This window comes from Panthera onca, chromosome E3 (assembly GCF_046562875.1).
Source record: "Panthera onca isolate mPanOnc1 chromosome E3, mPanOnc1 haplotype 2, whole genome shotgun sequence".
NCBI lineage: Eukaryota > Metazoa > Chordata > Mammalia > Carnivora > Felidae > Panthera > Panthera onca.
Window position 1 is genome coordinate 24856011 of NC_138354.1, and position 24225 is coordinate 24880235.

Genomic DNA, 24225 nt, shown 5'->3' on the forward strand with positions numbered 1-24225 from the left:
AAATATTGTCAAAATGTCAATACTACCCAAAGCTATCTACACATTCAATGCAATCCCAATCAAAATTGCACCAGCATTCTTCTCGAAACTAGAACAAGCCATCCTAAAATTCATATGGAACCACAAAAGGCCCCGAATAGCCAAAGTAATTTTGAAGAAGAAGACCAAAGCAGGAAGCATCACAATCCCAGACTTTAGCCTCTACTACAAAGCTGTCATCATCAAGACAGCATGGTATTGGCACAAAAACAGACACATAGACCAATGGAATAGAATAGAAACCCCAGAACTAGACCCACAAACGTATGGCCAACTCATCTTTGACAAAGCAGGAAAGAACATCCAATGGAAAAAAGACAGTCTCTTTAACAAATGGTGCTGGGAGAACTGGACAGCAACATGCAGAAGGTTGAAACTAGACCACTTCCTCACACCATTCACAAAAATAAACTCAAAATGGATGAAGCTCCTGAATGTGAGACAGGAAACCATCAAAACCCTAGCGGAGAAAGCAGGAAAAGACCTCTCTGACCTCAGCCATAGCAACCTCTTACTCGACACATCCCCAAAGGCAAGGCAATTAAAAGCAAAAATGAATTACTGGGACCTTATGAAGATAAAAAGCTTCTGCACAGCAAAGGAAACAACCAACAAAACTAAAAGGCAACCAACGGAATGGGAAAAGATATTTGCAAATGACATATCAGACAAAGGGCTAGTATCCAAAATCTATAAAGAGCTCACCAAACTCCACACCCAAAAAACAAATAACCCAGTGAAGAAATGGGCAGAAAACATGAATAGACACTTCTCTAAAGACATCCGGCCAACAGGCACATGAAAAGATGCTCAACGTCGCTCCTCATCAGGGAAATACAAATCAAAACCACACTCAGATACCACCTCACGCCAGTCAGAGTGGCCAAAATGAACAAATCAGGAGACTATAGATGCTGGAGAGGATGTGGAGAAACGGGAACCCTCTTGCACTGTTGGTGGGAATGCAAACTGGTGCCGCCACTCTGGAAAACAGTGTGGAGGTTCCTCAGAAAATTAAAAATAGACCTACCCTATGACCCAGCAGTAGCACTGCTAGGAATTTACCCAAGGGATACAGGAGTACTGGTGCATAGGGGCACTTGTACCGCAATGTTTATAGCAGCACTCTCAGCAATAGCCAAATTATGGAAAGAGCCTAAATGTCCATCAACTGATGAACGGATAAAGAAATCGTGGTTTATATACACAATGGAGTCCTACGTGGCAATGAGAAAGAACGAAATATGGCCCTTTGTAGCAACGTCGATGGAACTGGAGAGTGTGATGCTAAGTGAAATAAGCCATACAGAGAAAGACAGATACCATATGTTTTCACTCTTATGTGGATCCTGAGAAACTTAACAGAAACCCATGGGGGAGGGGAAGGGAAAAAAAAAGAGTTTAGAGTGGGAGAGAGCCAAAGCATAAGAGACTCTTAAAAACTGGGAACAAACTGAGGGTTGATGGGGGGTGGGAGGGAGGGTAGGGTGGGTGATGGGTATTGAGGAGGGCACCTTTTGGGATGAGCACTGGGTGTTGTATGGAAACCAATTTGACAATAAATTTCATATATTGAAAAAAAAAGAAAGAAAGAAATATTTAAAAAAATTAAAAAAAAAAAAAAAAAAGAAACTGTCAGTTACCAGAAGTAGAAGGGGTTGGAGGCCAAGCAAATAGGTGAAGGGGATTAAGAGGAATAAACTTCTGGTTACCAAATAAATAGGTAATGAGGATATAATATACCGCATAGAGAATACATTCAATAATATTATAATAACTTTGTATGATTACAGATGGTAACTAGACTTATGGGGATCATTTTGTCATGTATAAAAATACTGAATCCCTATGATGTAAACCTGAAAATAATATGACACTGTATGTCAACTCTACTTCCATATTAACAATATGTAAACTATGACCATTACTTCAAAGAGCTCACTGTAGAGTTCCAAATAAAAGGACAAAGGAAATAGAAGTTTTGGGGTGATAGACAAAAAACTAGGGAAATTATAGTATAATATTACAAAGAAATCAATATCCATGAAGATTATGTTTGAAGAATATTAACATATCAATATCCAAAGAATAATCAAAGGGAAAGAGACCATATATTTTTTTCAGGAAAACTGAAGAGCCACAGCACCGCAGGGATCCTTTGACCATGATGGCTATGCGGTCACCCAAGATGTCAGCTTCATCCATGTAGTGGGTGGTCAATAAGATGGTATGATCCTCTTTATACTGCTGAAGGACATCCCAGGTGGCCCTCCTTGAGACTGGGTCCATTCCAGATGTTGGCTCATCAAGTATCACAACCTAAAGACCAGAAGAAGAATTCCATAACCATTAAATATTATGTACTAGTGTCACTAGGGTCTTACCAGTTATGGGGTTTATTCTGGTGTTGCTTTTTCAGTCACTTGTCCAATTAAGCTAAGATAACAAGTTTAGACTAAAACTGAATTACGAATGCTAGAATAATTCCAAACCTGACACAGTTTGGTTACAAGGTTGACAATATGAATTCCATATGGGATTTCATATGTAAAGTTCCTTTAACAGTCTTAGATCTGTATCAGCTCTCAGGTTTCTGTTGGCTGATTTTTTTAGACCAGCTTCAGTGTGGATCCATTTTTTGTTTATGTGTGTTTTTTGTCGTTGTTGTTGTTTTTACCTGGGAGCCCCCTATAAGTGCTATGATCACAGAGAGTCTGCGCTTCATTCCTCCACTCAGTGAAAATGAAAATGCATTATGCTTATCTAGCAGGTTAAAAGTAGACAACATATGATCAATTTCCACAAGACGTGTCTTTCGAGGTATTCCTTTTACCTAGAAAGAGAAGCGAGACTTTATATGGTGCTTCCAACTTTATCCTTAGAAACACCTTACACAAGCTGTTCTCTTATATCATCTGTATAGTGTCTTTTTCCCTTTGTCTGACTTTATGTTTAAAGGAGAATTCATCGGGGGCACCTGGGTGGCTCAGTCGGTTAAGCGTCCAACTTCGGCTCAGGTCCTGATCTCGCGGTCCGTGAGTTCAAGCCCCGCGTCAGGCTCTGTGCTGACAGCTCAGAGCCTGGAGCCTGTTTCAGATTCTGTGTCTCCCTCTCTCTCTGACCCTCCTCCGTTCATGCTCTGTCTCTCTCTGTCTCAAAAATAAATAAACGTTAAAAAAAAAAGTTTAAAGGAGAATTCATCAAAAATAAGTTTTTGAACTTTCTAAGAATAAGGATATGGATAATTGGTAATGTGCCTGAAGTACACCAATAGAATGGGAAAAAGGAACATATTTTTGGCTTACCAAACAATAAAAATAAAGGTGTTCTGAGACGGTCAAGTAATCAAACAACAAGTTCTGTTGGGGACACAAGCCCAAGCTTTTCCTGATCTGGACCATCTGCTTTGAGGTGTCATATCCGTTAACATAGGCCTCTCCACTGGTAGCAGGATAGAGACCTAGGATCAAGTAGAAGACATAACAAAACCTTAGCTTTCATGAGGGACGTAACAAACTGTTCTTTAATACCTTAAATTTGAAATCTACATATGGAGACTGGAAGATGGCGGCACAGGAGGACACTGGGCTCACCGAGTCCTGCTGATCACTTAGACTGCTTAGACCATATCTGCCTAAATAACCCAGAAAACCACCAGAAGACTAGCATAATGGATTCTCTGGAGCCAAGCATAGATAAGAGAGGTCCACAGAAGAGGGTAGGAAGGGTGGAGAGGCAGTGCGTGCTACATGGACTGGCAGGAGGGAGCTGGGGTGGTGGAGGGGCAGCCCCCCTGGCAAGGCAGAGCCCCTGAAGTCTGGCTTGCATAAGCGGAGGGTCAGACTGCGTGAGTTCTGACAGCCAGTGGGACTTAACATCTGGACTATTCTAAGTCAACAGCTCTGCTCTCAGAGAGCAGGGAGGGCGAGAGGGCACTGGGAGGGAGAGTTGCTGAGCCCCAGAAGAAAAAGCTCAGCTCAGTGGGGAACAAAGGCGATGGCCAGTGCCATATTCCTTTCCCATTCCCCAGCCAAAATCCCAAAGGGAACCAGTTCCCATCACCGAACTTGCTTGCATTGCGCAAACAACCAATGCTGTGCTTCTGTGGCTCCATCCCTCCAACAGGTCAGCCTCCCTTCCAGTGCTGCAGGGCCCATCCCTCAGGAGACCACTGATGGCAAAGCAAGCTAAGCCTGCCCCTCCCACCCCCGTGCACCTTGCGGGCCACCCCTGCTAATATACCAGATCCCATCAAAGCAGCACCACAAGCCTCCCAGTGTGCAAGTAGCCCAGACAGGGGCCACACCACTACACAGTGAGTCCCGCCCCTCAGAGAGGGGAAGATAAGGTACACACCAGTCTGACTGTAGCCCCAGTGGTGGGCTGGGGACAGACATCGGGTCTGACTGTGGCCCCGTCCACCAACACAAGTTACTCCAGACAGCACAGGGAAAGTGCCCTGCAGTTCCGTGCCACCCAGGGACTATCCAAAATGATGAACGGAAGAACTTTCCTCAAAAGAAACTCCAGGAAGTAGTGACAGCTAACGAACTGATCAAAAACGATTTAAGCAGGGGCGCCTGGGTGGCTCAGTTGGTTAAGCGGCCGACTTCAGCTCAGGTCACGATCTCGTGGTCCGTGAGTTCGAGCCCTGCGTCGGGCTCTGTGCTGACAGCTCAGAGCCTGGAGCCTGTTTCAGATTCTGTGTCTCCCTCTCTCTCTGCCCCTCCCCTGTTCATGCTCTGTCTCTCTCTGTCTCAAAAATAAATAAACGTTAAAAAAAAATAAAAAAAAACGATTTAAGCAATATAACGGAACAAGAATTTAGAATAATAGTCATAAAATTAATTGCTGGGCTTGAAAAAAGTATAGAGGACACCAGAGAGTCTATTGCTACAGGGATCAAGGAACTAAGAAATACTCAGGAGGAGCTAACAAATGCTATAAATGAGGTGCAAAATAAAATGGAGGCGACCACAGCTCAGATTGAAGAGGCAGAGGAGAGAATAGGTGAATTAGAAGATAAAATTATGGAAAAAGAGGAAGCTGAGAAAAAGAGAGATAAAAAAAAATCCAGGAGCAGGAGAGGAGAATTAGAGAATTAAGTGATACAATCAAATGCAATGGCATATGCATAATTGGGATTCCAGGGGAGGAAGAGAGAGGAAAAGGTGATGAAGGTGTACTTGAAGAAATCATAGCTGAGAACTTCACTCATCTGGGAAAAGAAAAAGGCATTGAAATCCAAGAGGCACAGAGAACTCCCTTCAGACGTAACTTGGATCAAACTTCTGCACGACATATCATAGTGAAACTGGCAAAATACAAGGACAAAGAGAAAATTCTGAGAGCAGGTAGGGAGAAACAGGCCCTAAAATATAAAGGGAGACCGATAAGAATAGTGACAGACCTATCTACTGAAACGTGGCAGGCCAGAAAGGAATGGCAGGAAATATTCAATGTGATGAACAGAAAAAAAAATATGCAGCCAAGAAACCTTAACCCAGCAAGTCTGTCGTTCAGAATAGAAGGAGACATAAAGGTCTTCCCAAACAAACAAAAACTGAAGGAACTCATCACCACTAAACCAGCCCTACAAGAGATCCTAAGGGGGATTCTGTGAGTGAAATGTTGCAAGGACCACAAAGTACCAGAGACCTCACTACAAGCATGAAACCTACAGACATCACAATGACTCTAAACCCCTATCTTTCAATAATAACACTGAATATAAATGGACTAAATGTGCCAACCAAAACACATAGGGTATCAGAATGGATAAAAAAACAAGACCCATCTATTTGCTGTCTACAAGAGACTCATTTTAGACCTGAGGACACCTTCAGATTGAAAGTGAGGGGATGGAGAACTATCTATCATGCTACTGGAAGTCAAAAGAAAGCTGGAGTAGACATACTTACACCAGACAAACTAGACTTTAAATTAAAGGCTGTAACAAGAGATGAAGAAGGGCATTATATAATAATTACAGAGTCTATCCATCAGGAAGAGCTAGCAATTATAAATGTCTATGCGCCAAATATGGGAGCCCCCAAATATATAAAACAATTCATCACAAACACAAACAACATTATTGATAAAAATGTGGTAATTGCAGGGGACTTTAATATTCCACTTAGAGCAAGGGACAGATCATCTAGACACAGGATCAATAAAGAAACAAGGGCCCTGAATGATACATTGGATCAGACGGACTTGACACATATATTTAGAACCCTGCATCCCAAAGCAACAAAATATACTTTCTTCTCAAATGCACATGGAACCTTCTCCAAGATAGATCACATACTGGGTCACAAAACAGTTCTTCATAAGTATAAAAGACTTGACATCATACTATGCACACTTTCAGACCACAATGCTATGAAACTTCAAGTCAGCCACAGGAAAAAGTCTGGAAAACCTCCAAAAGCATGGAGGTTAAAGAACACCCTACTAAAGAATGAGTGGGTCAACCAGGCAATTAGAGAAGAAATTAAAAAATATATGGAAACAAATGAAAATGAAAATACAACAATCCAAATGCTTTGGGATGCTGCAAAGGCAGTCCTGAGAGGAAAATACATTGCAATCCAGGCCTATCTCAAGAAACAAGAAAAATCCCAAATACAAAATCTAACAGCACACCTAAAGGAAATAGAAGCAGAACAGCAAAGATACCCCAAACCCAGCAGAAGAAGAGAAATAATAAAGATCAGAGCAGAAATAGAGAATATAGAATCTAAAAAAAACCTGTAGAGCAGATCAATGAAACCAAGAGTTGGTTTTTTGAAAAAATAAACAAAATTGATAAACCTCTAGCCAGGCTTCTCAAAAAGCAAAGGGAGATGACCCAAATAGATAAAATCAGGAGTGAAAATGGAATTAGTACAACCAATCCCTCAGAGATACAAGCAATTATCAGGGAATACTGGGAAAAATTATATGCCAACAAACTGGACAACCTGGAAGAAATGGACAAATTCCTAAGCACCCACACACTTCCAAAACTCAAACAGGAAGAAATAGAAAACTTGAACAGACCCACAACCAGTGAAGAAATTGAATCAGTCATCAAAAATCTCCCAACAAAAAAGAGTACAGGACAAGATGGCTTCCCGGGGAGTTCTACCTGACATCTAGCAGAGATAATACCTATCCTTTTCAAATTTTTCCAAAAAATAGAAAGGGAAGGAAAACTTCCAGACTTATTCGATGAAGCCAGAATTACTTTGATTCCTAAACCACACAGACCTAGCAAGAAAAGAGAACTACCGGCCAATATCCCTGATGATTCTGGATGCAAAAATTCTCAATAAGACACTAGCAAATCAAATTCAACAGCATATAAAAAGAATTATTCACCATGATCAAGTGGGATTCATTCCTGGGATGCAGGGCTCATTCAATGTGATACATCACATCAATAAAAGAAAAGAAAAGAACCATATGATCCTGTCAATCGATGCAGAAAAAGCATTTGACAAAATTCAGCATCCTTTCTTAATAAAAACCCTCGAGAAAGTCGGGATAGAAGGAACATACTTAAAGATCATAAAAGCTATTTATGAAAAGCCCGCAGCTAATATCATCCTCAGTGGGGAAAAACTGAGAGCTTTTTCCCTGAGATCAGGAACACGACAGGGATGTCCACTCTTACCGCTGTTGTTTGACATAGTATTGGAAGTGCTAGCATCAGCAATCCAACAACAAAAGGAAATCAAAGGCATCAAAATTGGCAAAGGTGATGTTAAACTTTCACTTTTTGCAGATGACATGATATTATATGTGGAAAACCTGATAGACTCCACCAAAAGTCTACTAGAACTGATACATGAATTCAGCAAAGTCGCAGGATACAAAATCAATGTACAGAATTCAGGTGCATTTTTTTCCCATTATATGAAATTTATTGTCAGATTGGTTTCCATACAACACCCAGTGTTCATCCCAAAAGGTACCCTCCTCAATACCCATCACCCATCCTCCCCTCCCTCCCACCCCCCATCAACCCTCAGTTTGTTCTCACTTTTTAAGAGTCTCTTATGCTTTGGCTCTCTCCCACTCTAACCTCTTTTTTTTTTTCCCTTCCCCTCCCCCATGGGTTTCTGTTAAATTTCTCAGGATCCACATAAGAGTGAAAACATATGATATCTGTCTTTCTCTGTATGGCTTATTTCACTTAGCATCACACTCTCCAGTTCCATCGACGTTGCTACAAAGGGCCATATTTCGTTCTTTCTCATTGCCACGTAGGACTCCATTGTGTATATAAACCACGATTTCTTTATCCATTCATCAGTTGATGGACATTTAGGCTCTTTCCATAATTTGGCTATTGCTGAGAGTGCTGCTATAAACATTGCGGTACAAGTGCCCCTATGCATCAGTACTCCTGTATCCCTTGGGTAAATTCCTAGTAGCACTATTGCTGGGTCATAGGGTAGGTCTATTTTTAATTTTCTGAGGAACCCCCACACTGTTTTCCAGAGTGGCGGCACCAGTTTGCATTCCCACCAACAGTGCAAGAGGGTTCCCGTTTCTCCACATCCTCTCCAGCATCTATAGTCTCCTGATTTGTTCATTTTGGCCACTCTGACTGGCGTGAGGTGGTATCTGAGTGTGGTTTTGATTTGTATTTCCCTGATGAGGAGCGACGTTGAGCATCTTTTCATGTGCCTGTTGGCCGGATGTCTTTAGAGAAGTGTCTATTCATGTTTTCTGCCCATTTCTTCACTGGGTTATTTGTTTTTTGGGTGTGGAGTTTGGTGAGCTCTTTATAGATTTTGGATACTAGCCCTTTGTCTGATATGTCATTTGCAAATATCTTTTCCCATTCCGTTGGTTGCCTTTTAGTTTTGTTGGTTGTTTCCTTTGCTGTGCAGAAGCTTTTTATCTTCATAAGGTCCCAGTAATTCATTTTTGCTTTTAATTGCCTTGCCTTTGGGGATGTGTCGAGTAAGAGGTTGCTATGGCTGAGGTCAGAGAGGTCTTTTCCTGCTTTCTCCGCTAGGGTTTTGATGGTTTCCTGTCTCACATTCAGGAGCTTCATCCATTTTGAGTTTATTTTTGTGAATGGTGTGAGGAAGTGGTCTAGTTTCAACCTTCTGCATGTTGCTGTCCAGTTCTCCCAGCACCATTTGTTAAAGAGACTGTCTTTTTTCCATTGGATGTTCTTTCCTGCTTTGTCAAAGATGAGTTGGCCATACGTTTGTGGGTCTAGTTCTGGGGTTTCTATTCTATTCCATTGGTCTATGTGTCTGTTTTTGTGCCAATACCATGCTGTCTTGATGATGACAGCTTTGTAGTAGAGGCTAAAGTCTGGGATTGTGATGCTTCCTGCTTTGGTCTTCTTCTTCAAAATTACTTTGGCTATTCGGGGCCTTTTGTGGTTCCATATGAATTTTAGGATGGCTTGTTCTAGTTTCGAGAAGAATGCTGGTGCAATTTTGATTGGGATTGCATTGAATGTGTAGATAGCTTTGGGTAGTATTGACATTTTGACAATATTTATTCCTCCAATGCATGAGCAGGGAATGTCTTTCCATTTCTTTATATCTTCTTCAATTATCTTCATAAGCTTTCCATAGTTTTCAGCATACAGATCTGTTACATCTTTGGTTAGGTTTATTCCTAGGTATTTTATGCTTCTTGGTGCAATTGTGAGTGGGATCAGTTTCTTTATTTGTCTTTCTGTTGCTTCATTGTTAGTGTATAAGAATGCAACTGACTTCTGTACATTGATTTTGTATCCTGCAACTTTGCTGAATTCATGTATCAGTTCTAGCAGAGTTTTGGTGGAGTCTATCGGGTTTTCCATGTATAGTATCATGTCATCTGCAAAAAGTGAAAGCTTGACTTCGTCTTTGCCAATTTTGATGCTTTGATTTCCTTTTGTTGTCTGATTGCTGATGCTAGAACTTCCAACACTATGTTAAACAACAGTGGTGAGAGTGGGCATCCCTGTCGTATTCTTGATCTCAGGGAAAAAGCTCTCAGTTTTTCCCCACTGAGGATGATGTTAGCTGTGGGCTTTTCATAAATGGCTTTTATGATCTTTAAGTATGTTCCTTCTATCCCGACTTTCTCAAGGGTTTTTATTAAGAAAGGGTGCTGAATTTTGTCAAAGGCCTTTCTGCATCGATTGACAGGATCATATGGTTCTTAACTTTTCTTTTATTAATGTGATGTATCACGTTGATTGATTTGCGAATGTTGAACCAGCCCTGCATCCCAGGAATGAATCCCACTTGATCATGGTGAATATTTCTTTTTATATGCTGTTGAATTCGATTTGCTAGTATCTTATTGAGAATTTTTGCATCCATATTCATCAGGGATTTTGGCCTGTAGTTCTCTTTTTTTGCTGGGTCTCTGTCTGGTTTAGGAATCAAAGTAATACTGTCTTCATAGAATGAGTCTGGAAGTTTTCCTTCCCTTTCTATTTCTTGGAACAGCTTGAGAAGGATAGGTATTATCTCTACTTTCAACGTCTGGTAGAACTCCCCTGGGAAGCCATCTGGTCCTGGACTCTGATTTGTTGGGAGATTTTTGATAACCGATTCAATTTCTTCGCTGGTTATGGGTCTGTTCAAGCTTTCTATTTCCTCCTGCTTGAGTTATGGAAGCGTGTGGGTGTTTAGGAATTTGTCCATTTCTTCCAGGTTGTCCAATTTGTTGGCATATAATTTTTCCCAGTATTCCCTGATAATTGCTTGTATTTCTAAGGGATTGGTTGTAATAATTCCATTTTCATTCATGATTTTATCTATTTGAGTCATCTCCCTTTTCTTTTTGAGAAGCCTGGCTAGAGGTTTGTCAATTTTGTTTATTTTTTTCAAAAAACCAACTCTTGGTTTCATTGATCTGCTCTACAGTTTTTTAGATTCTATATTGTTTATTTCTGCTCTGATCTTTATTATTTCTCTTCTTCTGCTGGGTTTAGGCTGCCTTTGCTGTTCTGCTTCTATTTCCTTTAGGTGTGCTTTAGATTTTGTATTTGGGATTTTTCTTGTTTCTTGAGATAGGCTTGGATTGCAATGTATTTTCCTCTCAGGACTGCCTTCGCTGCATCCCAAAGCGTTTGGATTGTTGTATTTTCATTTTCGTTTGTTTCCATATATTTTTTAATTTCTTCTCTAATTGCCTGGTTGACCCACTCATTCTCTAGTAGGGTGTTCTTTAACCTCCATGCTTTTGGAGGTTTTCCAGACTTTTTCCTGTGGTTGATTTCAAGCTTCATAGCATTGTGGTCTGAAAGTATGCATGGTATAATTTCAATTCTTTTATACTTATGAAGGGCTGTTTTGTGACCCAGTATATGATCTATCTTGGAGAATGTTCCATATGCACTCGAGAATAAAGCATATTCTGTTGCTTTGGGATGCAGAGTTCTAAATATATGTGTCAGGTCCATCTGATCCAATGTATCATTCAGGGCCCTTGTTTCTTTATTGACTGTGTGTCTAGATGATCTATCCATTTCTGTAAGTGGAGTGTGAAAGTCCTCTGCAATTACCACATTCTTATCAAGAAGGTTGTTTATGTTTATGAGTAATTGTTTTATATATTTGGGGGCTCCCGTATTTTGTGCATAGACATTTATTATTGTTAGCTCTTCCTGATGGATAGACCCTGCAATTATTATATAATGCCCTTCTTCATCTCTTGTTACAGCCTTTAATTTAAAGTCTACTTTGTCTGATATAAGTATGGATACTCCAGCTTTCTTTTGGCTTCCAGTAGCATGATTAATAGTTCTCCATCCCCTCATTCTCAATCTAAAGGTGTCCTCAGGTCTAAAATGAGTCTTTTGTAGACAGCAAATAGATGGGTCTTGTTTTTGTATCCATTCTGATACCCTATGTCTTTTGGTTGGCGCATTTCGTCCATTTACATTCAGTGTTATTATAGAAAGAGACGGGTTTAGAGTCATTGTGATGTCTGTATGTTTTATGCTTGTAGCGATGTCTCTGGTACTTTGTCTCACAGGATCCCCCTTAGGATCTCTCGTAGGGCTGGTTTAGTGGTGACAAATTCCTTCAGTTTTTGTTTGTTTGGGAAGACCTTTATCTCTTCTTCTATTCTTTTTTTTTTTTTTTTTTTTTTTTTTTTTTTTTTAATTTTTTTTCAACGTTTTTTATTTTTATTTTTGGGACAGAGAGAGACAGAGCATGAACGGGGGAGGGGCAGAGAGAGAGGGAGACACAGAATCGGAAACAGGCTCCAGGCTCCGAGCCATCAGCCCAGAGCCTGACGCGGGGCTCGAACTCACAGACCGCGAGATCGTGACCTGGCTGAAGTCGGACGCTTAACCGACTGCGCCACCCAGGCGCCCCTCTCTTCTTCTATTCTAAATGACAGACTTGCTGTATAAAGGATTCTCGGCTGCAAATTTTTCCTGTTCAACACATTGAAGATCTTGTGCCAATCCTTTCTGGCCTGCCAAGTTTCAAAAGAGAGATCAGTCACGAGTCTTATAGGTCTCCCTTTATATGTGAGGGCACGTTTATCCCTTGCTGCTTCAGAATTTTCTCTTTATCCTTTTATTTTGCCAGTTTCACTATGATATGTTGTGCAGAAGATCGATTCAAGTTACGTCTGAAGGGAGTTCTCTGTGCCTCTTGGATTTCAATGCCTTTTTCCTTCCCCAGTTCAGGGAAGTTGTCAGCTATTATTTCTTCAAGTACAACTTCAGCACCTTTCCCTCTCTCTTCCTCCTCTTCGATACCAATTATGCGTATATTATTTCTTTTTAGTGTATCACTTAGTTCTCTAATTTTCCCCTCATACTCCTGGATTTTTTTATCTTTTTGTCAGCTTCCTCTTTTTCCACAATTTTTTCTTGTAGTTCACCTATTCTCTCCCCTGCCTCTTCAATCCGAGCTGTGGTCGTTTCCATTTTATTTTGCATCTTGTTTAATGCGTTTTTCAGCTCCTCCTGACTGTTCCCTAGTCCCTTGATCTCTGTAGCAATAGATTCTCTGCTGTCCTCTATACTGTTTTCAAGCCCAGCGATTAATTTTATGACTTTTATTCTAAATTCACTTTCTGTTATATTATTTAAATCCTTTTTGGTCAGTTCATTAGCTGTTGTTATTTCCTGGAGATTCTTTTGAGGTGAATTCTTCCGTTTGGTCATTTTGGATAGTCCCTGGAGTGGTGAGGACCTGCAGGGCACTTCCCCTGTGCTGTGGTGTATAACTGGAGTTGGTGGGTGGGACCACAGTCAGACCTGATGTCTGCCCCAGCCCACTGCTGGGGCCACAGTCAGACTGGTGTGTGCCTTCTCTTCCCCTCTCCTAGGGGCGGGATTCACTGTGGGGTGGTGTGGCCCATCTGGACTACTTGCACACTGCCAGGCTTGTGGTGCTAGGGATCTGGTGTATTAGCTGGCGTGGGTAGGCAAGGTGCACGGGCGCAGGAGGGGCAGGCTTAGCTCACTTCTCCTTAGGTGATCCACTTCAGGAGGGGCCCCTCTTCTGTGGGCCTCTCTTCTGTGCTTGGCTCCGGAGACTCCATTCTGCTAGTCTGGTGGTTTCCTGGGTTATTTAGGCAGGTGTAGGTGGAATCTAAGTGATCAGCAGGACGCGCGGTGATCCCAGTGTCCTCCTACGCTGCCATCTTCTGCCGGTCTCTCTCTAGCACTTTTTGCATATCATCCATTGCCTTCTGGCCTCCACTGTTTCTAAAATTTTTTATAGCTTATTTATTTATTTTGAGACAGACATAGCATGAGCAGTGCAGGGGCAAAGAGAGAGAGGGAGAGAGAGAATCCCAAGCAGGCTCTGCTCTGCCAGCACAGAACCCAAGGTGGATCTTGAACCCATGAAACATGAGATCATGACCTGAGCCAAAATCAAGGGTCAGACACTTAACTGGGTCACCTAGGCCCCCTGGAATCAATTCTTTCTTTTTTGTCTTTTATTTTTAAAAATTTACATCCAAATTAGTTAGTGTATAGTGCAACAATGATTTCAGGAGTAGATTCCTTAATGCCCCTTACCCATGTAGCCCATCCCCCCTCCCACATCCCCTCCAGTAACCCTCCGTTTGTTCTCCATATTTATGAGTCTCTTATGCTTTGTCCCCCTCCCTGTTTTTATATTATTTTTCTTTCCCTTCCCTTATGTTCATCTGTTTTGTCTCTTAAAGTCCTCATATGAGTAAAATCATATGATATTTGTGTTTCTGTGACTAATTTCACTTAGCATAATACTGTCCAGTTCCATCCATGTAGTTGCAAATGGCAAGATTTCATTCTTTTTGATTGCTGAGCAATACTCCATTGTATATATATACCACATCTTCTTTATCCATTCATCCACCAATGGACATTTGGGCTCTTTCCATACTTTGGTTATTGTTGATAGTGCTGCTATAAACATTGGGGTACATGTGCCCTTATGCATCAGCACACCTGTATCCCATGGATAAACACCTAGTAGTGAAATGGCTGGGTTGTAGGGTAGTTCTATTTTTAATTTTTTGAGGAAACTCCATACCGTTTTCCAGAGTAGCTGCTCCAGCTTGCATTCCCACCAACAATGCAAAAGAGATCCTCTTTCTCTGCATCCTCGCCAACCTCTGTTGTTGCCTGGGTTGCTAATGTTAGCCATTCTAACAGGTGTGAGGTGGTATCTCATGGTGGTTTTGATTTGTATTACCCTGATGATGAGTGATGTTGAGAATTTTTTCATGTGTCGGTTGGCCATCTGGATGTCTTCTTTGCAGAAGTGTCTATTCATGTCTTTTGCCCATTTCTTCACTGGATTACTTGTGTTTTGCGTATTGAGTTTGATAAGTTCTTTATAGATTTTGGATACTAACCCTTTATCTGATATATCGTTTGCAAATATCTTCTCCCATTCTGTCGGTTGCCTTTTGGTTTTGCTGATTGTTTCCTTTGCCGTGCAGAAGCTTTTCATTTTGATGAGGTCCTAGTAGTTCATTTTTGTTTTTGTTTCCCTTGCCTCCAGAGACGTGTTGAGTAAGAAGTTGCTGTGGCCAAGATCAAAGAGGTTTTTGCCTGCTTTCTCCTCGAAGATTTTGATGGCTTCCTGTCTTACATTTAGGTCTTTCATGCATGTTGAGTTTATTTTTGTGTCTGGTGTAAGAAAGTGGTCCAGGTTCACTCTTCTGCATATCAGTGTCCAGTTTTCCCTGCACCACTTGCTGAAGAGACTGTCTTCATTATTTGTAATGAGAACTCAGCTTCTAGTCCTATTGGGGCACCACTTAATGTGACAAATAACTTTTGGCTTGCTGTTTTCAAGATACTCTCTTTCATAATTTTTAGTATAATATTTATGGGTGATTATCTCTTCACATTCATGCTGTTTGAAGTTTGTGGAAATTCTGAGATGTGTAGATTAATGTTTTCAGCAAATTTGGGAAGTTTAGTCCATTATTTTGTAGACTACTTTTTAGCTTTGTTCTCTTTCTCCTCTCCTACTTTCTATTACATGTATTCTGGTGCATTTAAAGATATCACAACTTGATTCTTACAGCTTTGTACTAGAGGCTAAAGTCTGGGAATGTGATGCTTCCTGCTTTGGCATTCTTCAATATTACTTTGGCTATTCAGGGTCTTTTGTGGTTCCATAAAAATTGTAGGAGTGCTTGTCAAGACAGCATGGTATTGGCACAAAAACAGACACATAGACCAATGGAATAGAATAGAGACTCCAGAATTGGACCCACAAAAGTATGGCCAACTCATCTTTGACAAAGCAGGAAAGAACATCCAATGGAAAAAAGACAGTCTCTTTAACAAATGGTGCAGGGAGAACTGGACAGCAACATGCAGAAGAATGAAACTAGACCACTTTCTTACACCATTCAGAAAAACAAAATCAAAATGGGTGAAGGACCTGAATGTGAGACAGGAAAGCATCAAAACCCTAGAGGAGAAAGCCGGAAAACAATCTCTCTGACCTCAGCCGCAGCAATTTCTTACTTGACACTTCCCCAAAGGCAAGGGAATTAAAAGCAAAAATGAACTATTGGGACCTCATTGGGATAAAACCTTCTGCAATGCAAAGGAAACAACCAACAAAACTAAAAGGCAACCAACGGAATGGGAAAAGATATTTGCAAATGACATATCGGACAAAGGGCTAGTATCCAACATCTATAAAGAACTCACCAAACTCCACCCCCAAAAAACAAATAATCCAGTGAAGAAATGGGCAGAAAACATGAATAGACACTTCTCTAAAGAAGACCTCCAGATGGCCAGCAGACACATGAAAAGATGTTCAATGTCACTCCTCATTAGGGAAATACAAATCAAAACCACACTCAGATACCACTTCATGCCAGTCAGAGTGGCTAAAATGAACAAATCAGGAGACTATAGATGCTGGAGAGGATGTGGAGAAATGGGAACCCTCTTGCACTGTTGGTGGGAATGCAAACTGGTACAGCCACTATGGAAAACAGTGTGGAGGTTCCTCAAAAAAAAAAAAAAAAAAAAAAAAAAAAGATCTACCCTATGACCCAGCAATAGCAGTGCTAGGAATTTACCCAAGGGATACAGGAGTGCTGATGCATAGGGGCACTTGTACCCCAATGTTTATAGCAGCACTTTCAACAATATCCAAATTATGGAAAGAGCCTAAATGTCCACCAACTGATGAATGGAGAGGTTGTGGTTTATATATACAATGGAATGCTACTTGGCAATGAGAAAGAATGAAATACGGCCTTTTGTAGCAATGTGGGTGAAACTGGACAGTGTTATGCTAAGTGAAATAAGTCATATAGAAAAACACAGATACCATATGTTTTCACTCTTATGTGAATCCTGAGAAACTTAACAGAAGACCATGGGGGAGGGGAAGAAAAAAAAAGTTAGAGAGGGAGGGAGGCAAACCATAAGAGACTCCTAAAAACTGAGAATAAACTGAGGGTTGATGGTGGGTGGGAGGGAGGGGAAAGTGGGTGATGGGTATTGAGGAGGGCACCTTTTGGGATGAGCACTGGGTGTTGTATGGAAACCAATTTGAGAACAAATTTCATAATAAAAAAAAGATAAAGATATCAAAACTTCCTATGAAACTGTTAATTTTACTCAATTCTTTTTGCTTTGTTTTATTCACATTTTATAATCTCCATCAATCTTTCTTCAAGTTCACTGGTTCTCTCTTGTGACAATTGATTAAATCTACTATTAAGCCCTTTTAATGAATTCTTCACTTTGGTTATTATACTTTTCAACTCCAGAATTCCCAACTGGCTCTTCTTTTCATAATTTCTACCTTTTTACTGATATTTTCTATTTGATCTTGTTTTCATACATTCCATTATTTCTTTAAAATTTTTTTAAATGTTTATTTCTGAGACAGAGACAAAGCATGAGTGGGGGAGGGGCAGAAAGAGAGGGGGACACAAAATCAGGCTCCAGGCTCTGAGCTGTCAGCACAGAGCCCGACGTGGGGCTCGAACTCACAGACCACAAGATCATGACCTGAGCCGAAGCTGGACTCTCAACCGACTGAGCCACCCAGGCGCCCCTACATTCCATTATTTCTTAAATCATGGTTTCCTTTAGTTCTTTGAACATTTTTTGTTACAATGGTTACATTGTAAAATATTTGTAAAACCTGATATCTGGTATCTCTCACATGGAATTATTTACAACTTAAAAGAAAGTGAATTACTGAACAATTTTATGTATCATTGAACTGACTAAATTGTAAACATCAAAAGGATACACAAAAGTCTTGTAAGTTTGATCTACAGTGTCTATGACACTCTGAAGAGACCTACCTGAGAGAATAGACAGAATAGTGGATTTTCCTGCTCCATTGTGTCCTAGAAGAACAGTAATCTGCCCCATATATAAATTCAAAGACAAGTCTTTTACAGCTATTTTGGTAGTATTTTGCACTCGGAATTCCTGTTGGGGAAAATACACAAATATTGACTTCATCTATCACTATCACTTTGAAAGAACAAACACTCATATCAACTATTTATACAAGAAACCATACCACATAATCAATCTCGTGAGGAAAAAGAAATAAAAATTTAAGAAGGATGAAATTGTGATTGGAACAAATTAATTGACGCCATAACATGAGTTGTAAAATTTCACAGTAAATATATAAACATCCCTCAGTAATATCCATTCATGCTTTGATTCAATTAACATCTTAAAGCTGATAATGCCATAATCTTCTTCAGTTCATGCATTTGTCCTGGTTTGGAGAACTGCCAACAGAAAACCTGGATTAAACATCTAAAACATAGATATTTTATAGGCATCTCAAATTTCTTCTTTTGTGTAGGTTAGCAGTGCTTCTGCTTAAGATGCAAAGATATGGAAAGAGCATCACTCTCACTCTAGAAAACAAGAAACTAAATAATCTAAAAAAATCTTAAGTTTTCTTGAACTCATCAGAGGGGTGATATTTCCAGGCAACCAATCAGCCTTAAATTTAAGAAAAGATAGACGCCCTCAAGGAGAGATGATATACAAACATCTGCTTGTCTGGAGAAAACACAGGCACTGTGAAACTAGTAAAAGGATTCTGGTCAATTTTTGATGAAAATAAAGCAAAAACACTTGAAGAAACAATATCTAAATTAAAAAGTTGGGATTCAAGCCCATTTCATTCAGACTTCAAACATCTATTCCTTCCAATATAACTAACAGATGGTGAATAAAGCAAAACATCTTGTGTAACAACAACAACAAAAAAGGCTATTTCTCTTTTATTCCAAATGGCAGTAAAAGTTTTTTTCCTAGGTGTCGTCCTTAATACCCATCACCCATTTAGCCCACCCCCCATTCACCTCCCTCCATCAACCCTCAGTTTGTTCTCTATCCTTAAGAGTCTCTTATCGCTTGCTTCCCTCTCTCGTTTTTTACCCCTTGCCATATGTTCATCTGTTGTTTCCTAGATTCCACATGAGTGAAATTATATGCTTTTTGTCTTTCTCTGACGTATTTTTCTTAGCATAATACACTCTAGCTCCACCCACAATGTTGGAAATGTCAAGGTTTAATTCTTTTTGATGGCCGAGTAATATTCCAGCGTATGTGCGTTCGTGTGTGTGTGTACACACACACCACATCTTCTTTATCCATTCATCAGTTGATGGACATTTGGGTTCTTTACATAGTTTGGTTATTACTGTTAATGCTGCTATAAACACAAGGGTGCATATACCCCTTCAAATCTGTATTTTTGTATCTTTTTCTTCTATTTTTTTAATGTTTATTTTTGAGAGAGAGACAGAGTATGAGCTGGGGGAGGAGCAGAGAGAGGGAGACACAGAATCTGAAGGAGGCTCCGGCTCTGAGCTGTCCACACAGAGCCCGACGTGGGGATCGAACCCATGAATCACGAGATCATGACCTGAGCCAAAGTTGGACACCTAACCGACTGAGCCACCCAGGCACCCCTGTATCTTTTTCAAAATTCAACCAAGCCAACCTCAAATTCTCCCTCAATGTCTTCAATATCCATAAATTTCTCCAACAACCACCCATTGTTCAAGGCACAAGACCAACAGCTACATTAGTGTCCTCCTTTTCCTTCAATTTCACAAGCAACCATTAAGCAACAATGATTTCAGGAACAGATTCCTTAATGCCCCTTACCCATTTAGCCCACCCCCCATCCCACAACCCCTCCAGTAATCCTCTGTTTGTTCTCCATATTTAAGAGTCTATTATGTTTTGTCTCCCTCCCTGTATTTATATTATCTTTGCTTCCTTTCCCTTATGTTTGTCTATTTTGTATCTTAAAGTCCTCATATGAGTGAAGTCTTATGATATTTGTCTTTCTCTGACTAATTTCACTTAGGATAATACCCTCCAGTTCCATCCACATAGTTGCAAACGGCAAGATTTCATTCTTTTTGATTGCCAAATAATACTCCATTGTATACATATACCATATCTTCTTTATCCATTCATCCACTGATGGACATTTGGACTTTTTCCATACTTTGGCTATTGTCAATAGCACTGCTATAAACACTGGGGTGCATGTGCCACTTTGAAACAGCATACCTGTATCCCTTGGATAAATACCTAGGAGTGCAATAGCTGGGTCGTAGGGTAGTTCTATTTTTAATTTTTTGAGGAACCTCCATACTGTTTTCCAGAGTGGCTACACAAGTTTTCATTCCCACTAGGAATGCAAAAGAGATCCTCTTTCTCCGTATCCTCACCAACACGTGTTGTTGCCTGAGTTGCTAATGTTAGCCATTCTGACAGGAGTGAGGCAGTATCTCATGGTGGTTTTGACTTGTATTTCCCTGATGATGGGTGATGTTGAGCATTTTTTCATGTGCCGGTTGGCCATCTGGATGTCTTCTTTGGAGAAATGTCTATTCATGTCTTTTGCCCATTTCGTCACTGGATTATTTGTTTTTTTGGGTGTGGAGTTTGATAAGTTCTTTATAGATTTTGGATACTAACCCTTTATCTGATATGTAACTTGCAAATATCTTCTCCCATTCTGTCGGTTGCCTTTGAGTTTTGCTGATTGTTTCCTTCGCTGTGCAGGAGCTTTTTATTTTGATGAGGTCCCAATAAGTTCATTTTTGCTTTAGTTTCCCTTGCCTCCAGAGACGCGTTGAGTAAGAAGTTGCTGCAGCCAAGGTCAAAGAGGTTCTTGCCTGCTTTCTCCTCAAGGATTTTAATGGCTTCCTCTCTTACATTTAGGTCTTTCATCCATTTTATTTTTGCGTATGGTGTAAAAAAGTGGTCCAGGTTCATTTTTCTGCATGCTGCTGTCCAGTTTTCCCAGCACCACTTGCTGAAGAGACTGTCTTTATTCCATTGGATATTCTTTCCTGCTTTGTCAAAGATTAGTTGACCATACGTTTGTGGGTCCATTTCTGGGTTCTCTATTCTGTTCCATTGATCTGAGTGTCTGTTTTTGTGCCAGTACCGTACTGTCTTGATGATTTTGGCTTTGTAAAACAGCTTGAAGTCTGGAATTGTGATGCCTTCTGCTTTGGTTTTCTTTTTCAAGATTGCTTTGGCTATTTCGGGTCTTTTGTGGTTCCAAACAAATTTTAGGATTGTGTGTTCTACCTCTGTGAAGAATGCTGGTGTTATTTTGATAGGTATTGCATTGAATATGTAGATCGCTTTGGGTAGTATTGACATTTTAACAATATTTGTTCTTCCTATCCAGAAACATGGAATATTTTTCCTTTTTGTGTGTGTCTTCTTCAATTTCTTTCATAAGTTTTCTATAGTTTTCAGTGTATAGATTTTTCACTTCTTCAGTTAGATTTATTCCTAGGTATTTTATGGGTTGGTGCAACTGTAAATGGGATTGATTCCTTGAATTCTCCTTCCATTGCTTCATTATTGGTGTATAGGAATGCAACTGATTTCTGTGCATTGATTTTATATCCTGCAACCTTGCTGAATTCATGGATCAGTTCTAGCAGTTTTTTGGTGGAATCCTTTGGGTTTTCCATATAGAGTATCATGTCATCTGTGAAGAGTGAAAGTGTGACCTCCCCTGCCTGATTTGGATGCCTTTTATTTCTTTGTGTTGTCTGATTGCAGAGCCTAAAACTTCCAATACTATGTTGAATAACAGTGGCGAGAGTAGACACCCCTGTCTTGTTCCTGATCTTAGGTGGAAAGCCCTCAGTTTTTCCCCATGAGGATGATATTAGCATTGGGTCTTTCATATATGACCTTTATGATCTCGAGGTATGCTCCTTCTATCCCTACTTTCTTGAGGGCTTTTATCAAGAAAGGATGCTGTATTTTGTCAAATGCTTTCTCTGCATTTATTGAGAGGATCATTTGATTCTTGTCCTTTCTTTTATTGATGTGATGAATCACATTGTTTTGTGGATATTGAACCAGACCTGCATCCCAGGTATAAATCCCACTTGGTCGTGGTGAACAATTTTTTTAATGTATTGTTGGATCCAGTTGGCTAATATCTTGTTGAGGATTTTTGCATTCATGTTCATCAGGGAAATTATCTATAGTTCTCCTTCTTCGTGAGGTCTCTGTCTGGTTTTGGAATCAAGGTAATAATGCTGGCTTCATAAAAAGAGTTTGGGAGTTTTCCTTCCATTTCTATTTTTTGGAACAGCTTCAAGAGAATAGGTGTTAACTCTTCCTTAAATGTTTGGTAGAATTCCCCTGGAAAGCCATCTGGCCCTGGAGTCTTGTTTTTTGGCAGATTTTTGATTACTAATTCGATTTCCTAACTGGTTACGGGTCTGTACAAATTTTCTATTTCTTCCTGTTTCAGTTTTGGTAGTGTATATGTTTCTAAAATTTGTCCATTTTTTCCAGATTGCCCGTTTTATTGGCATATAATTGCTCATAATATTCTCTTATTATTGTTTTTATTTCTGCTGTGTTGCTTGTGATCTCCCCTCTTTCATTGTCGATTTTAGTTACTTGGGTCCTTTACTTTTTCCTTTTGATCAAACTGGCTAGTGGTTTATCAATTTTGTGAATTCTTTCAAAGAACCAGCTTCTGGTTTCATTGATCTGTTCAACTGTTTTTTTGGTTTTGATAGCATTGATTTTTCCTCTAATCTTTATTTTTTCTTGTCTTCTGCTGGTTTGGGGTTTTAGTTGTTGTTCTTTTTATATCTCTTTAAGGTATAAGGTTAGGTTGTGTATCTGAGAACTTTCTTCCTTCTTTAGGAAGGCCTGGATTGCTATATGTTTCCCTCTTATAACCACCTTTGCTGAGTCCCAGAGGTTTTGGGCTGTGGTGCTTTCATTTTCATTGGCTTCCATGTACTTTTTAATTTCCTCATTAACTTCTTGGGTAGCCCATTCATTGTTTAGTAGGACGTTCTTTAGTATCCAAGTATTTGTTATCTTTCCAAATTTTTTCTTCGAGTTGTGGTCTGAAAATATGCACGGTATAATCTCGATCTTTTTGTAGTTCTTGAGGGCTGATTTGTGTCCCAGTAGGTGATCTATTCTGGAGAAAGTTTCATGTGCACTGGAGAAGAATGTATATTCCACTGCTTTAGCATGAAATGTTCTGAATATATCTGTTAAGTCCACCTGGTCCATTGTGTCATTCAAAGCCATTGTTTTCTTGTTGATTTTCTGTTTAGATGATCTGTCCATTGCTGTAAGTGGGGTGTGGAAGTCCACTACTATTATGGTATTACTATCAATAAGTTTATGTTTGTGATTGATTTATATATTTGGGTGCTGCCACATTTGGAGCATTTTATTCCATTTATTGAAGGTCTGATATCTTCCACTTGTGTCTTCAGCACAGTCACTATCTTTATGTTCTATTGATCTTTGTGTCTACTTTTGTGCCAGTACCATACTGTTTTGATCACTACAGCTTTGTAGTATATCTTGAAATCTGGGATTTTGATACCTCCAGCTTTGTTCTTTCTTAGGATTGCTTTGGCTATTCAGGCTCTTTTTTTTTTAATATGAAATTTATTGTCAAATTGGTTTCCATATAACACCTAGTGCTCATCCCAACAGGTGCCCTCCCCAACACCAATCACCCACCCCCTTCCCTCCCACCCCCATAAACTCTCAGATTGTTCTCAGTTTCTGAGAGTCTCTTATGTTTTGGCTCCATCCCTCTCTAACCTTTCTTTTTTTTTTTTTCCTTCCCCTCCCCCATTGGTCTTCTGTTAAGTTTCTCAGGATCCACATAAGAATGAAAACATATGGTATCTGTCTTTCTCTGTATGACTTATTTCACTTAGCATAACACTCTCCAGTTCCACCCACGTTGCTATAAAAGGCCAGATTTCATTCTTTCTCATTGCCTCGTACTAGTCCATTGTGTATATAAACCACAATTTCTTTATCCATTCATCAGTTGATGGACATTTAGGCTCTTTCCATAATTTGGCTATTGTTGAAAGTGCTGCTATAAACATTGGGGTACAAGTGCCCCTATGCACCAGCACTCCTGTATCCCTTGGGTAAATTCCTAGCAGTGCTATTGCTGGGTTATAGGGTAGGTCTATTTTTAATTTTTTGAGGAACTCCACACTGTTTTCCAGAGCGGCTGCACCAGTTTGCATTCCCACCAACAGTGCAAAGGGTTCCCGTTTCTCCACATCCTCGCCAGCATCTATAGTCTCCTGATTTGTTCATTTTGGCCACTCTGACTGGCGTGAGGTGGTATCTGAGTGTGGTTTTGATTTGTATTTCCCTGATGAGGAGCGACGTTGAGCATCTTTTCA

The 24225-nt window shown here is 40.0% G+C and overlaps 1 protein-coding gene across 3 annotated transcripts in view; it reads right to left on the reverse strand.

Moving 5' to 3' along the window:
* LOC132689750 (phospholipid-transporting ATPase ABCA3-like) overlaps positions 1-24225 on the reverse strand; it is a 175298-nt gene that overhangs the window by 81096 nt on the left and 69977 nt on the right. For all 3 annotated transcript variants that reach the window (XM_078440518.2, XM_078440517.2, XM_078440516.2), the window contains exons 13-16: positions 17812-17941; positions 3345-3499; positions 2717-2872; positions 2148-2358 (exon numbers count right to left, since the gene is read on the reverse strand). In XM_078440518.2, the coding sequence (XP_078296644.2) occupies positions 2148-2358; positions 2717-2872; positions 3345-3499; positions 17812-17941 (652 nt within the window). The remainder of the gene's footprint in view (positions 1-2147; positions 2359-2716; positions 2873-3344; positions 3500-17811; positions 17942-24225) is intronic.